This window comes from Salvelinus fontinalis, chromosome 14, assembly GCF_029448725.1.
Source record: "Salvelinus fontinalis isolate EN_2023a chromosome 14, ASM2944872v1, whole genome shotgun sequence".
Lineage (NCBI taxonomy): Eukaryota > Metazoa > Chordata > Actinopteri > Salmoniformes > Salmonidae > Salvelinus > Salvelinus fontinalis.
This window is the reverse complement of record NC_074678.1, coordinates 38,068,560-38,084,787: the sequence shown is the minus strand read 5'-3', so window position 1 is coordinate 38,084,787 and position 16,228 is coordinate 38,068,560. Positions and strand designations below refer to the sequence as shown.

The 16,228-nt window shown below is 41.3% G+C and overlaps 1 protein-coding gene across 4 annotated transcripts in view; it reads left to right on the top strand.

The window, feature by feature from the left end:
- Positions 1–96: 96 nt before the first annotated feature.
- The window catches only part of dnai3 (dynein axonemal intermediate chain 3), a 29,789-nt gene continuing 13,657 nt past the window's right edge, over positions 97–16,228 (top strand). For 2 of the 4 annotated variants that reach the window (XM_055861640.1, XM_055861638.1), the window contains exons 1-13: positions 97–190; positions 726–807; positions 972–1,016; positions 3,378–3,562; positions 6,351–6,455; positions 6,701–6,850; positions 7,010–7,209; positions 7,474–7,590; positions 8,723–8,913; positions 9,904–10,028; positions 11,425–11,514; positions 12,223–12,315; positions 14,177–14,299. In XM_055861640.1, the coding sequence (XP_055717615.1) occupies positions 759–807; positions 972–1,016; positions 3,378–3,562; positions 6,351–6,455; positions 6,701–6,850; positions 7,010–7,209; positions 7,474–7,590; positions 8,723–8,913; positions 9,904–10,028; positions 11,425–11,514; positions 12,223–12,315; positions 14,177–14,299 (1,473 nt within the window). In that variant the 5' untranslated portion in view covers positions 97–190; positions 726–758. The remainder of the gene's footprint in view (positions 191–725; positions 808–971; positions 1,017–3,377; positions 3,563–6,350; positions 6,456–6,700; positions 6,851–7,009; positions 7,210–7,473; positions 7,591–8,722; positions 8,914–9,903; positions 10,029–11,424; positions 11,515–12,222; positions 12,316–14,176; positions 14,300–16,228) is intronic. The other 2 variants (XM_055861639.1, XM_055861641.1) reach the window with 2 other exon arrangements.

Here is a 16,228-nt window from a genome sequence, read left to right as displayed (position 1 = left end):
AAAATAGGCGTGGCCAAATCGGAGGCTTCATTTCACGTGGCCGCTACTGGCTGTTCAACCTGTCCATCAGCTATTTTGCTAAAGTAACTACTAGCAACCAAACTGATGCAGGAAACTTGTTCTTGAAGCTGAACAGCGAAAGTTGGGGATTTATTTTGGTTGCTGAGAATGAGGGAAACCCGAAATTAATGTACGGTAAACATAAGGGAGGCCTTTGTGCATATTTGAACATGTATATTAACATCTAGCTAGCTACATAGCTAACAAGATTAACAGCAACATGTAGCAGTCAGACGAATACAGGGCTGGCTATCTCGAATAATGTTGTAGCTAATGTTAGCCAGCTAGAATTAGCTGTAGCTGGCGTTAGCTAACTAGCCAGCCAGAGACCCAACCAGTTAGCTAATTCCACCAACTCGTTTACACACTTTAAAATTCCTATCCTATCATCAATGTTTTTTTTCTAAACACAGTTTAGTTTCGCCTTGTGTCTTCACTGTCTCTAAAAATAGAAGAGTCGCGAGTATTTGCCACCGGATGTCGCCACAGCACATGTTTTGGCTATCCGGCTCTGTAAACTGGCCTAAAAATCACAGTGAACAAGCCTCACTCCATTATTTATTTATTTTTTAGATTAGACACATCTAATTTATAGACAAAAGAGAGTAGGTGTAGACGGCTGTTTGATACAGCACAGTAACTCTCAATATCTTAATGCTCCACAGCAAATATCTCTGTGATTAGGCTTAACTGCAGAGATGTCCACAAAGAGACCCAAGAGCACAACCACTACCAGTAAGGGGAAAGGTATGTATGATCCCATCAGTACATCTGACTTTTTTGTATCATACTTCACCTGTCATGTTTATTTTCCTAATTTTAATGATACTAATGCAAATGTAAATTAAAAGTAAAATAAAAGTACATCAAGTATGACAATTTACATTTTCTGCTGTTTTGAATCAATGTAGACAAAAAGGCTGATGAGTCGTCTGCAGGAAGTGTTGCAGGGTCTGGTAAGATTTATTTGATGCATTATATAACTATTTAATCAAAAATGTTCCTGAATATTCCTGGCTCTTTTGCTGTATATCAAACTTATGATACTGCAATGGCTATAACTTAGATATAGAACATTAAGTGTAAACTACACCAGCATGATTTCAGTGAATTCCCTGGGTTTTTGGCTGCTCCAGAAATATAGACCGCTGACACTGTTCCTCTGCTGATTTCCATGAAATTCCATAAACCATTAGCAACCTGAACTCTGCTTTCTGAATAGGCCGGCGATGGGTCCCTAACAAGGTTTGGGAGTAACTGATTACATGTAATCGGTTACATGTAATCTGGTTTTCAAAAACTGTAATCAGTTATGTTACCAGCAAAAATATTGTAATCAGATTACATTAAAATACATTATGACTGTTTTCTCAATTACATTTAATTCAACATTGAAAAATGCTGCAAGTTTAAGTTTGTTCCAACTGAGCAAGTCTGACCACAGGTCAGAAACCACTATGTTGACACCAAAAGTATTTGATGGAGCCGTTTCGTTTTCTAACGTCTCTTAATGGGTAAGTAATCTAAACGTAACTTTAAGTAATCAGTTTCCGTTACTGAGTAAAATTTTGGACAGGTAACAAGTAACTGTTAAGGATTACATTAGAAATTAACCTACCCAATCCTGGTCCCTAACACAAAGGGCCATGTGAAAACAATTTTCCTTAATTACTGCAGCCTCTGCCATAGTAGAATAGGACTATAACCTTACAACTTAGTCCTAAGGCACTAATTCCCCTCTTGTGAACAATCAGGTCTGTCTGATAAACACCTGCATGATCTACATCTGGCCTCTCATCAGATTACCATCGTAGCAGAAAGAAACACAGTACACTAATGTGTTCCTGTTCCACAACAAACAAGACAGAAAACAACATCTTTCGGCAAACTACCCTCCTGATTGAATGACAAGCCTGTATTTGATTGCTTCCGTCTGTGTAAGAGGGGCTGGTTCTCTACGGTGCATGTTCACTCAGACAGGGACAGAAGATGCCAGAGGAAGCCTAAGGCCTGAGCCTATTTGACACTTTAAAACGGTGATGTAATGAGCTTGATATATTATTCAGCACTGTCTCTTTGTGGGAGGAAACCTGTATACCCTATGCATGCTTTTCATGTGAGCGTGGGTGTACTGTTGCAAACTCTGTGGACATACACATAACCGTTGGTATATTTCTCTACAACTCAATCTCATACCTTCATTGTCAGAGGGAGAGCTGCTTTCATGTGTTTCAGTGCCACCCCTGCAAACATGCTTTTGGTCTTCCATCTCAATTTTAAGTCTTATCAAATGCCGGCCAGACCAGCAGAAGGAAAGGGATAACTTTTTATTTTAGATTAGGTCATCGGCTATCATGTAAAGGGAACATGATAGCATTATGCACTTGGGAGGGTCATCTCAGTTGATGCAGTATGAAACAGCCCTATTGAATGTAATGTGTTGGAGAATAGTTGGAGCTATATGCTTGGTCTATCTTCTGTCATTTAAAGAGCTGTCTTAGACAAACTCCAATACATGTAGTGGATTTAAAATGTGTGGTGTTGGTGGTAACAATATGATTCACAAACACTTGATATGGATTTTACCTTCAAAGGGGGATGGCACCTGTTTTTCATACGTTACATTTAACCTCTCATCATCACTCAAGCATAACATATTTTCCATAAGTACCACATGGCATGTTTAACACATCACCCACTGCAAATGAATGGTGTGAGTTTCCACTACAATAATTTGGCATGGGCGCTGGTGGTCTGAATACAAAGGGAAGACACACCTAGTTGGGAAGTGGTTACTTAAGTTGTACTTCAGCATTCTCTGGGTCTCCTCAGCCTCAACCCTGTGGAAAGGCTTTGATGCAGGCCACAGGTGAGATGAGAGCTATAATTATGCAAAGCCCTGTTTACTATAGCATGCAATGCACTGTAAGCCTGTGTTTATGTCCAAGATAAGTTTATTTTAGTAAGTATACAAGAGAAGCTTCCTAGCCTGTTAACCAAAAGGCTTCAAAGTGGATACTGTCGTGGTCTGGTGTTATACACATGGCGTTACTGGAATCATGTTGTTGTTCTGATTGTTTGTAGGCTGGTGATGATGTTTGTTTTATCATACTTTTTTACAATCAGATAAAACACAATTAAGAACAGTGCTGTACGTTTTTGTATTTGATATTTTCTTGTTATTGCAACTGGGAATTGGAGGTACTCTATTGGGTAGGCCACAGCACAGCAAAATGTATTGCAACAGAAAACAGAAGTATGTGTTCTTATTGGACAAATTCCCTGAACAGTCTGACCCTTGTCCCCCTCACATCAAGGTCATCCTAATGACATCTTGCCCTTGACGTTGACCTCGGCTACCCAGGAGCTGTTTGGGTGTCGCTGTGACGAGGACGTCACGGGGGACAACCCCTACAAGATCCTGAGGAAAGAGGACATCGTGCAGGACATGAGGATGAGGGCAGCTGTGTCTGATTTCAGCCCCGTGAAGCAGCTGGTGCTGGTAGGCTGATCTCTATGTCGTTGTTATTGTTGTCATCCAGAGGAAGCATACAGGCAATCCCGTGTGGCTCAGTTGGTAGAGCGTGGCGCTTGCAATGCCAGGGTTGTGCGTTTGATTCCGACGGGGGACCAGTATGAAAATATATGAACTCACTACTGTAAGTCGCTCTGGATAAGAGTGTCTGCTAAATTACTAAAATGTCATATCCTCCCAACCAATATGATGGTTGATTCACAGGCCTCATGTTTAGGTTGAGTGGTCTGGGGGGAAAACAATGCCTCAGTTCCTAGCCTGGTCCCATATCTGTTTATGCTGTCTTTAACCATAACAAAACGGTCACTGTTTTGGTAAAAAGCTGATGGATGGGCCTGGAGAAATGTAACCACTCTTAGATTAATAGATGCAAGGACTGACCCTCCATAATATCAACATTATTGTTTTAACCATGCTATTACATTTACAATGTTTACAAACATTGGGGGAAAACAAGCTTATATTTTGGTTTCTCATGGAGTGTGAAAGTTGAACTAAACTCATGAGGCATTTCTAAGTTATATTCTTCAAGAATCAGTGGATTGGCATTTTTCCTATTTTGTTGCCTTACAACCTGGAATCATTTTTTGGGGGGGGGGGGGGGTTGTATCATTTTATTTACACAACATGGCTACCACTTTGAAGATGAAAAATATATATTTTTTGTGAAACAAACAAGAAATAAGACAAAAAACAGAACTTGAGCATGCATATCTATTCACCCCCCCAAAGTCAATACTTGTAGAGCCACATTTTGCAGCAATTACAGCTGCAAGTCTCTTGGGGTATGTCTCTATAAGCTTGGCACATCTAGTCACTGGGATTGTTGCCCATTCTTCAAGGCAAAACTGCTCCAACTCCTTCAAGTTGGATGGGTTCTGCTGGTGTACAGCAATCTTTAAGTCATACCACAGATTCTCAATTGGATTGAGGTCTGGGCTTTGATTAGGCCATTCCAAGACATTTAAATGTTTCCTCTTAAACCACTCGAGTGTTGCTTTAGCAGTATGCTTAGGGTCATTGTCCTGCTGGAAGGTGAACCTCTGTCCCAGTCTCAAATCTCGAAAAGACTGAAACAGGTTTCCCGCAAGAATTTCCCTGTAATTAGCTCCATCCATCATTCCTTCAATTCTGACCAGTTTCCCAGTCCCTGCCGATGAAATACATCCCCACAGCACGATGCTGCCACCACCATGCTTCACTGTGGGGATGGTGTTCTCGGGTGATGAGAGATGTTGGGTTTGCGCCAGACATAGCATTTTCCTTGATGGCAAAAAGGTACATTTTAGTGTCATCTGACCAGTGTACCTTCTTCCATATGTTTGGGGAGTCTCCAACATGCCTTTTGGCGAACATCAAACGTGCTTGCTTATTTTTTTCTTTAAGCAATGGCTTTTCTTCTGGACACTCTTCTGTAAAGCCCAGCTCTGTGGAGTGTTCGGCTAAAAGTGGTTCTATGGACAGGTACTCCAATCTCCACTGTGGAGCTTTGCAGCTCCTTCAGGGTTATCTTTGGTCTCTTTGTTGCCTCTCTAATTAATGCCCTCTTTGCCTGGTCCATGAGGTTTGGTGGGCGGCCCTCTCTTGTCAGGTTTGTTGTGGTGCCATATTCTTTCTATTTTTTAGTAATAGATTTAATGGTGCTCCGTGGGATGTTCAAAGTTTCTGATAATTTTTTATAACCAAACCTTGATCTGTACTTCTCCACAACTTTGTCCCTGACCTGTTTGGAGAGCTCCTTGATCTTCATGGTGCCGCTTGCTTGGTGGTGTCCCTTGCTTAGTGGTGTTGCAGACTCTGGGGCCTTTCTGAACAGGTGTATATATACTGAGATCATGTGACACTTAGATTGCATACAGGTGGACTTTATTTAACTAATTATGTGACTTCTGAAGGTAATTGGTTGCACTAGATCTTATTTAGGGGCTTCATAGTAAAGGGGGTGAATACATATGCACACACCACTTTTCTGTAGTATTTTTTTAGATTTTCTTTTTAACAAGTAATTATTTTAATTTCACTTCACCAATTTGGACTATTTTGTGTATGTCCATTACATGAAGTTCAAATAAAAATCCATTTAAATTACAGGTTGTAATGCAACAAAATAGGAAAAACGCCAAGGGGGATGAATACAATTGCAAGGCACTGTATATATATATATATATATATATATATATATATAATTTATAAGTCCAAAAATGAATGTCGCAACTACAGATTGCCCCTTTAAGTCTATCAAAAGTGTGCAAGTTTGAGCATATTTTTTTTCCTCGCAAACTTCCTTTCTGAGTTTAAGTAATCATCAAGTTTTTCAAAAGAATCTGTAATCTGATTACAATATTTTAGCTGGTAACATAAGGGATTACAGTTACCGTTTTTTTGCAATGCCTTTACATGAAACGGATTACATGTCATCCGTTACTCCCCAACCCTGATCATCAAATATCACTCCGCTGTGTGGGGTAGTGCTGTTTCCATGGTGACGTGTGGGTGGTTGTTTGTCCTCTCTAAGACCTTGAGACAACAATTCAGGTTCTCACTGACCAAGACCCCCCAGCCCTTATAAATGATCTACTGATTCATGTTTCACTCACAATGGCACTCATTTTAAAGGTTAAGAGTAAAAAAATCTGGTTTTGAAAATATATCACTGTTTTAGTCAAATTGTACTTACATGTTATGCCAACCTGCTAGTCTCTGTGTGTGCAGTGCACTGTGCTCTCAATGCCCTCTCTCCTATGTGATACAACAGGACTACCCTGAAGATGAGCTCCTCCTGGTCTACGACAGAGACTTCATCTACGGATCCAGCTTCTACCTGGTTCTAACAGCAGATGCCAAGGATAGGCACCTAAAGGTGAGTCAATTTACCACCAGTATTCTGCTCTTCAGAAGAAGAAAAAAACATTTTAAAAACAGTACTATGTGACATACTAGGAGAAAAACACCCTTTACTACTGTATATGAATGATAAAGTGATTATAAAATAAGTAAAGAAAGTAATGATTGAAATTCAAAACATCTAAAGAAGAATATCATTCATGTCTTCGATATAATCCCTATTACTCATTACAGTGTTCTCTGTATGTCTGGCCCATGTAGCCTGTAGTGGCTTTGGGAGTTGAGGTAGCTTTGGAGCGGGAGCCGTCGGAGGTGTTTGCAGCACAGAAAACCTCTGAACCCCAGCCCTGGATCTCTCTGGGCAGCGAACAGGAGATAGAGGAAGAGTCTATCACTGACTCCAGACCCAGGGTAAAACACCGGAACAACATTTAGGGCCCTAAAAATATAATTAAAATATCAAAACAGAAAATAGAATTGTCACTAAATGATTGTTCTGAATGAATTAGATAATGATCTAATAGCTAAATTCTCTCTCCACTCATTCTTCTTTCTCCTCCTCCGTCTCAGTTGAAGTATAGGATCTCCAGGGTGCGGAGGGAGTTTGGGGCACCGATCTTCTTCTCTGACCGTAATGCCATGGAGACCAAGGATGGCTTCCTTGAATGTACCCCCTACCAGGACAAGAACTTCAGCCTCAAGCAGATGGAGAGACACACTGGGGTGCAGACTATCCCCAACCTCAAGAGCTCCAGCACCCAAACACAATGGTAGGTCATATTGTAACTAGAGCCAGGTAGAACAGGGGAAGAAAATAGACCATGGTACAGTCCTGTAGCTACTAGTCCACATTGGCAGTACCTAACAATGTCAGATGTGTTGTAATGATTCATCACTTTTTTTATGAATCATTACAATGAATCATCAAATGCTTTATCGTTTTAGAATGACTATACCCTGTACTGAAATATGATCTGAATTGAACATTGAAGCAAAATTTTGCCTACTTTATCCATTATTGTTCTATTCCATAGGACATATCCAAGGAGTATGTGCACGCAGTACGAACCCAGAGAGTTCAGCAAGGAGGAGAAAGAGAACTGCCTCCAATCTGAGAATCTGAAGAATTTTGTCAACTCGGTGGCCTCCAGGTAAGGGATCATTTAAATGATGGATACGATCGAGTGTCTGGGACTCAAGGGGAGCGTTTTAATGCATGGAATGACTGAAAGCCAACCAGAGTTATACATTATAGTGCAGCCTTGAGGCCTTGAGGAATCCACTCTCATACATTATGAAAGCCAAGGCCTGATCAAGATATGCACAAAGTAACTTATGGAGACTTAACTTTTCTTCTGGCAATTCTCCATGGTTTATGCTGATGTATGTTTTCTGCTCATTATCTAAGCTCTAATGTTTTTTAAAATCAAACTAAAATAAAATTTTATTGACTAGTACTCGATAAAGTCCTATCCTATCTGTATACCATCAATCTATTACATGACCTATTGTGCTCTACATTCCATCCTGTTCTGTACATCAGATTAGTCTGGTTACCAGTCTTTTTAGCTAACTTTCCACTCCTTGCCAGTCCTGAGTATTTGGCAAATGACAGGAGTGACAAGGAGTGGAATGTAATAGCTGAGCAGAGACAGGATCCAGGCTAACATTAAAAAAATAATTCTGAGAAGGAGAGATGAGAGTATTACTTAAACTATATATATATATATATATATATATATATATATATATATATATATATATATATATATATATATATATATATATATATATATATATATATAGTTTATCTTTCGTTAATCAGCACCTCACCTGACGGCCGAGATATATTGTAGATGGGTTAGCTGACAATGTCACAAAAATTGTTTTATACTATACAGTAGTAACTCGCCTAGCCACGCTATGGCCGCCTGCATGTGGGTGCTAACAAGCTAGCAAGCATGCTAGCTAGTGCTAAGTATCAACAGCCATTGTCAGCCAATCCAGTAGGGGTTGGAAGCTATGGTGAGCTTCGATTGGTTACTTGTGCCGTGATATCGCTGTAGATTTGCATAATGTTCAGCTTTTCCCAATTTTAGTTCCGCCTTGTTCAGCTCCCTCGCCCATGCTCGCATCGCCCAACTGTCCCCCCGCCCACTCTGCTTCTCACAGCTTTCCTTCCATTGAAAATGAATGGGAAGCCGCTGTTTCACCGCGCGATGCCGTCTTGAGTGTATATGCCCTGTAAAGATGTATGTGTTCTTTATTAAATGAACTTCCCAGGTTTGAGATAGCCATCCAGCAGAATGAAATCATGGATGTGTTCTTTGACGACTGGAAGGCCCTGAGTGAGGAGGACAGTGGCTACGGACGGAAGGCTGACCCACACCTGAAGGAGTACCAGTCCTTCACTGACCTGCACTTCAGCAAGGACAAGACCATCAGCAACATCAACTGGCACCCCACCATCAACGGTAAGGGACAGGAACATCATAGAAATAGAGTTACTAGAATGGGCGTCCAGTTCAATTCAATGAGGCTTTAATGGGTTGGCCGGTGGAAGTACAGCAGGAAGCGTCCTCATTAACCAGGAGGTAGTAATCATATTAATATGAGGAACATGGACACGGGGTCGAGACAAGGGGAACAGTACAGGTGCCTACTGTATTGAAGGGTCTGCAGTGTGAGTGTGGTTATGAATGATTGTTACTGTGGCCCGAAAAAAGATCAGTGCATTCATTTACATTTAGCAGACAGACAGTGATATACAGGGGTGACTGTCTGTCAAAATGAAGGAACAGTAATGTTCCGCCACTGAACAGAACATACAGAATACTTATCATCATCAGTTACTGTATGGGTGTTACAATCAAATCAAAGTTTATTGGTCGTTTAAACAGATTTGCAGATGTTATCAGGTGCAGTGAAATGCTTGTGTTTCTACTAGCTCCAACAGTGCAGTAATACCTAGCAATACAATAACAATACACGCATAATCCCAAAAAATGAAAACATGTATTATATAGGAGGAGCCATGACTACAATACAGTATATACTTATAAAGTGGTTGAAACAGTATGTAAACATTATTAAAGTGACCAGTGTTCAATGACTCTATGTCACAGGAGGTCTGTGGCACCTTGATTGGGGAGGATGGGCTTGTGGTAATGGCTGGAGCGGAATGGTATCAAATACATGTGTATGGTTTTGACAGTGGTTATATGTGGTTGTGGTAGTTTCTGTATGGTTCTGTAACATTGTGACAGTGTTTATCAGAATCACCTTTAAGTACATTTACATATGCCCGGAATTCGAGCTGGCGAAATAGTGCTAAACAGAAGGTACAGACAGAAGGTACAGACAGAAGATACAGACAGAATGTATAGACAACATCCACATACAGATGGGTATACAGACACAATCCGTATTACACATAGTAAGAAAGAATATGTGGTTGTGTTTAGGTGTGATAGCGGTGGCTGTGACAGAGAGGCTGTCCTTCGAGGACAGGATCAATGGCTCCACTAAGCTGCTCCTAAACCCCTCCCTCATTCTCTTCTGGAGCTTCTCTGATCCCATCAACCCACAGGTATGGTATGGCAAAGTCTACTCTTTCATTTCATCCTCTTCTACCTCTCTCTCTCTCTCTGGATAAATCCTCACTGACAGCTTACAAGCAATATCTCTCTTCTCACCCTTGACTCACGTCAGATCTGTTTGAGATGAGCTCTCCTAAAAAGAGAATGGCTTTAGAAGTTGCTTTGAACTGTCATTCAAAGCCTTTGTTTGGTTAAGTTGAAGTAAGAGCCTCTTAATTAATTACAATTGAGTTGAACAGTTGAATTTACCCAAGGATAATAGAGCCATTATAAAGTACTGTATATGAGCTGGTTTAGGGATATAAAAAAATACTGCAATACATTTTCAGCAGATAAAATAAACAAATTTGTTAGGAATATACCAAATTCAGCTCTGCACTTGTTAGGACTATACCAAATTCAGCTCTGCACTTGTTAGGACTATACCAAATTCAGCTCTGCACTTGTTAGGACTATACCAAATTCAGCTCTGCACTTGTTAGGACTATACCAAATTCAGCTCTGCACTTGTTAGGAATAGACCACATTCAGCTCTGCACTTGTTAGGAATATACCAAATTCAGCTCTGCACTTGTTAGGACTATACCAAATTCAGCTCTGCACTTGTTAGGACTATACCAAATTCAGCTTTGCACTTGTTAGGAATAGACCACATTCAGCTTTGCACTTGTTAGGAATAGACCACATTCAGCTCTGCACTTGTTAGGACTATACCAAATTCAGCTTTGCACTTGTTAGGAATATACCAAATTCAGCTCTGCACTTGTTAGGACTATACCAAATTCAGCTCTGCACTTGTTAGGACTATACCAAATTCAGCTCTGCACTTGTTAGGACTATACCAAATTCAGCTTTGCACTTGTTAGGAATAGACCACATTCAGCTTTGCACTTGTTAGGAATAGACCACATTCAGCTTTGCACTTGTTAGGAATAGACCACATTCAGCTTTGCACTTGTTAGGAATAGACCACATTCAGCTTTGCACTTGTTAGGAATATACCAAATTCAGCTCTGCACTTGTTAGGAATAGACCAAATTCAGCTCTGCACTTGTTAGGAATAGACCAAATTCAGCTCTGCACTTCTTAGGAATTGACCAAATTTAGTGCTGCACTTGAACATAATGTAGCCTAACTCATTGTTTTGCATTACAAAGCTGTTACTCTGTTATTTTTTGTTTGTTTTATGTTCAGTGAAATGGAATCATTTGCACATGGGATTAGCCAAGGCCATGAATTTAAAATGCTGAGTGTATTGAATGACTAGAATAAATAAATACATTCGATGGCAAGGGACCCTAGTACTTGAAAGTCTCTCTCTGCTTTGAAATGTAATGCCTCAGCCCACTGTAACGCTGTGGGTTTCTCTTTTTCTGCTGTTTGCAGTTGCTGTTGGAGTGCCCAGACGACGTCTTCTCCTTTGAGTTCTGTCCTTCCGACCCAAATATTATTGTTGGTGGCTGCATGAACGGCCAGGTTCTGACTCCGTCTCTCTCTCTCTTTCTCTCTCGCTCCCTCCATCTCTTTACTGCTAAGTTAACATCTTTCTATTGCCCTCTTTGGTGCTGCTGACCAAATGTTTCTCTCTTGATGTTAATACTCTTCTCAACTACGTTCTCTCTCTTGTCATCTCAGGTTGTATTATGGAATATGGGATATATCCACCCACGTATTTCCCTCTCTCTCTCCCTTCCCTTTCCCTGCTCCCTCTCCCTCTCCCTCATCCTCTCTCCCTTTCCCTCTCTCCCTCCCTTCCTCCCTACCTATCTACCTACCTCCCTGTCTCTGTTTCAGTGCCCACTAACTGTCAGCACTGTGGATTTTTTCTTATGAGGCTGTATTATATAACCATCTCAGGCGTAGATTTCATTTCCCATGTCCTCCTCCGTCCCAGGCCTCACTGGCCTCACTGGCCTCACTGGCTTCATTTCAAGGGAATCTGATAAAACAGATAAATAGCTGTTTATAGAAGGTGCAGCTTTCTTTTCGTTTTCTCCTTTTCGTTCTCTCCTCTTTGGCCATTATCCTCCATTGTTTTCTCCGTGGTTTTCTTTCATGAACAGTGTCATATTAAACTGAAGCATTAATAATACGTTAAAATGAGAGGGTTTTATGAGAGGAGGTGAAGGTGTAGTTGTTGATCCACCCTGAGTAATACACTTATTTGTGTTGTTGTCATCTCAGGTTGTGTTATGGGATATATCCACCCACGTAGAACAATTACAGGGCACACGCACCAGTGGTGGAAAGAACATAGCAGCAAACACCAACGCTTTAGTAAGTACTAATCAACATTCTGTCCTGATCACACTGACTCAATCCCAATGGCATGCTTCTGCAGACGAGGTCATTGCAAGTCTATGAGGGGTTCTAATTCTGGTTCATAATATTATCTTCAATTTAGATGCCCAGTTCTAGGCTAAGTTTTAAAGTTAAAGCCCTGTGACGCAGTGAGATGATGACACATTGGCTTGCCGGGTTTCTCTTCATCCTCAGCCTTTAATTAAAGGGGAATGCAGCGGTCCTGATGGTCCTTTTCAAGCCAACCCTGGCGATCACAGCAAGCCAGACCTAACCCATATACTTAGGCAGCTCAGCCCCACAAACCTCAACTCTGTCCAGGTCAGACCTAACCAAAGCCTGTTACAAGGGCAACATTACTACAACATTATAGACCATCTCTGACCTAACCTAACCATATACCGTGGCAAAACCAGCCTTAACTAGTAAGCAGAAAACCTGGAACCCCAAAGCTGTTGCCTGCCACATCCATCCCATTTCCAATGGGGTGGGACGATTCCAGTATTGCGATATTCATTAGTATCGTAGCAAGGAAACAAAACATGAAGCGGATTTCACTTCTTTATGAAACAAACATGGAAACAAATATCATTATGTTGTCATCCAGAGTCACATGTATTTATTTTCCAACCTGTAGCACACAATATTTTACAGCAGGTTTTTAAAGAACAAAAGAGTTTGGTCAACTTCATGTTTTCATGTTTGCAGTGGAAAAATATTGCGATACTGTTATCGTCACCGCCCTAATATCCAACCTTCATTAGTCTCTATCTCAGTTTATTCTTTGTTTATTACCTGGTACCATATGATAGCAGCTGCATCCATCTTCCTTCCCTCCATTCACTGTCCCTGTTCACTCCAGAGTCAACATCCAGTATCCAGAGTCAACGACACCAACACACACCACACTCCAGTTGTTGCCTAACCCCTCTATGCCCCTGATAGGTCTTTCATGTCCAATAACACACACACACACACACACACACACACACACACACACACACACACACACACACACACACACACACACACACACAGCTGACATAACACACATCTGATTACAGCTATGTGTTTTCAGAACAAACAATGGCAGTTCTATCAGCTAAAGATGTCCTTTACTAGCACCTGTTACTGCCTTGTAAACCCCCCATATGGTTTTAAGGGAACGTGTGTATGTCCTAACCTGCCATATTCACACCTTTTGTAGAGACAGGCTGTGTCTCAAATGGCACCCTATCCCCTACATAGTGCCCTACTTTTGACCAGTGTCTCAAATGGCACCCTATCCCCTACATAGTGCCCTACTTTTGACCAGAGCCCTATTGTCCCCGGTCAAAAGTAGTGCGCTACAGTATATAGGGAAAAGGGTGCCATAACCCAGTAGACATGCACAAACAGTAACATATACAGCACTCTCCAAGCATGCAGCTGTACTGATAAGTCTACATCTCTTTCCGATCAGCCAGTGATCTCAGTCTTAATGAGAAACAGAGCCAACGACAGCGGTGGCCAAAGTGCAAAGTGAAATCACATGCACTGCTCTAGGTCCTAAACCATTTAGAGCAAAAAAACTAAAATCCTTCTGTAAATAATATAAACCACATTCTGGTCTTAATTTCAACTGTTAGCAAAGCAACTAACTGTATATTATTTGAATTCTGTCTTCAGTAGAATAGAAAGGACAATTCTGGGACACTAAAGTATTTCACTGTATCCTCCATAGTGCTATTATGGTATGGAACCTGTTGATTGACCTGACAGTGCTTATGCCACCTTGCTGTATTGTGTGACTAAAACCCTGCTATTTGCTGTAATCCCTGTGTGTTTGTCACCCCAGCAGGGCTTTGAAGACAAGCGGGAGAATGAGACCCCGGTGGTGCGTTACTGTGCTGTCTCAGGCATAGAGAATGGCCACAAAGCACCCATTACAGACATCCAGTGGCTGCCGGGAACCTTTGAGGTACAGAGTTACTGTAGGGGGATGAAGGGAAGAACTGTAGGGGGATGAGGGGAGGAACTGTAGGAGGATGAGGGGAGGAACTGTAGGAGGATGAGGGGAGGAACTGTAGGAGGATGAGGGGAGGAACTGTAGGGGGATGAGGGGAGTTACTTTAGGGGGATGAGGGGAGGAACTGCAGGGGGATGAGGGGAGGAACTGTAGCCCCGACGTCATTACATACCCCAGTTTGGGAATACCTACTGTAGGGGGATGATAGCGGGGTGAGGGTAGGCTGATGCCTTATGAAGAGAGCAATTTGAGGGATACTTTTGAATCATTATGAATTGTTTGTCTTTTGACTAAACTTTAAAGCAGTGATATTCAAACTTTTTCAGTGGGAACCCCAGTTTCTTATCCAGAATTTCTGGGGGACCCCACCCTTCCCCAAATCTAGAAACAGAATGTTAAAGGCCCAGTGCAGTCAAAAATAGATTTTCCTGTGATTTGTATATATTTCCACACTGAGGTTGGAATAATACTGTGAAATTGTGAAAATTATGATAATGCCCTTTTAGTGGGGTGGCAGGTAGCCTAGTGGTTAGAGCGTTGGACTAGTAACCGAAAGGTTGCAAGATCGAATCACCGAGCCGACAAGGTAAAAATGTGTCGTTCTGCCCCTGAACAAGGCAGTGTTCCTAGGCTGTCATTGAAAATAAGAATTTGTTCTTAACTGACTTGCCTAGTTAAATAAATTAAAAAAATAAAGTCTAAGAGCTGTCTGAAAAAAACACCTGAAAGTCCTAGCAAAATTCTTGCTTGAGAAATTGCTCTTTGTAAAGAAGCTACAGTATTTTAGTTTTATTTTTGACCATTTTAATTGAAAACAATTATAGTGAGGTACTTCATTGTTAGTTACCCAGAAATTATTCGATATTCAGATAAAATGGCTGCATTGGACCTTTAAAATCAATACATTTATATTTTTCAATCAACAAAAAAACTTGAATTAATAAAATTTTCATTGCTCTTCTCAAATTACCTTTACCAAAAACTTTTATATATTGGCCCATACAATATTCTGTACCCTTAATTTTTTGTTCAAAATTGTTTCATTTTGGCGACACCACTGCAATTGTCTCAACCCGACTTTGAATACCACTGACTTAAAGGGATAGTTCGGGATTTTGGCAATGACACCCTTTATCTACTTCCCCAGAGTTAGATGAACTTGTGAATATTTCTCTCCATCCAGTATGAAGGAAGTTAGAGGTGGTTGCAAAAATCCTGAACTATCACTTTAAGATGCTTTATTAGCTAATTATTTGATTGTGATTTCTTACCATGGGAAAATACTAATGTGATTTGTGCTTGTCTATTTGACTTTTCTGTTTTTGTCCAAATGAATCATTGTTGAAAGTTTTGGTCTCAACACACCCGGCTCCCAGCACAAATGTTTTACCCCTTTTTCACCCCAAATTCATGGTATCCAATTGGTAGTTACAGTCTTGTATCATCACTGCAACTTCCGTACGGACTCGGGAGAGGCGAAGGTCGAGAGCCGTGTGTCCTCCGAAACACAACCCAACCAAGCCGCACTGCTTCTTGACACAATGCCCACTTAACCCGGAAGCCAGCCGCACCAATGTGTTGGCGGAAACACTGTAGTGTCAGCGTGCACTGTGCCTGGCCCGCCACAGGAGTCGCTAGTGCGCAATGGGACAAGGACATCCCTGCCGGCCAAACCCTCCCCTAACCCAGATGACTCTGGGCCAATTGTACGCCGCCCCATGGGTCTCCCGGTCGCGGCCGGCTGCGACAGAGCCTGGACTCAAACCTAGAATCTCTAGTGGCGCAGCTAGCACTGCGATGCATTGCCTTAGACCACTGCAGCACTCGAGAGGCCCCACCTTATGAGATCTAAAGTAAATACACTTAACTAAGTACCAACCT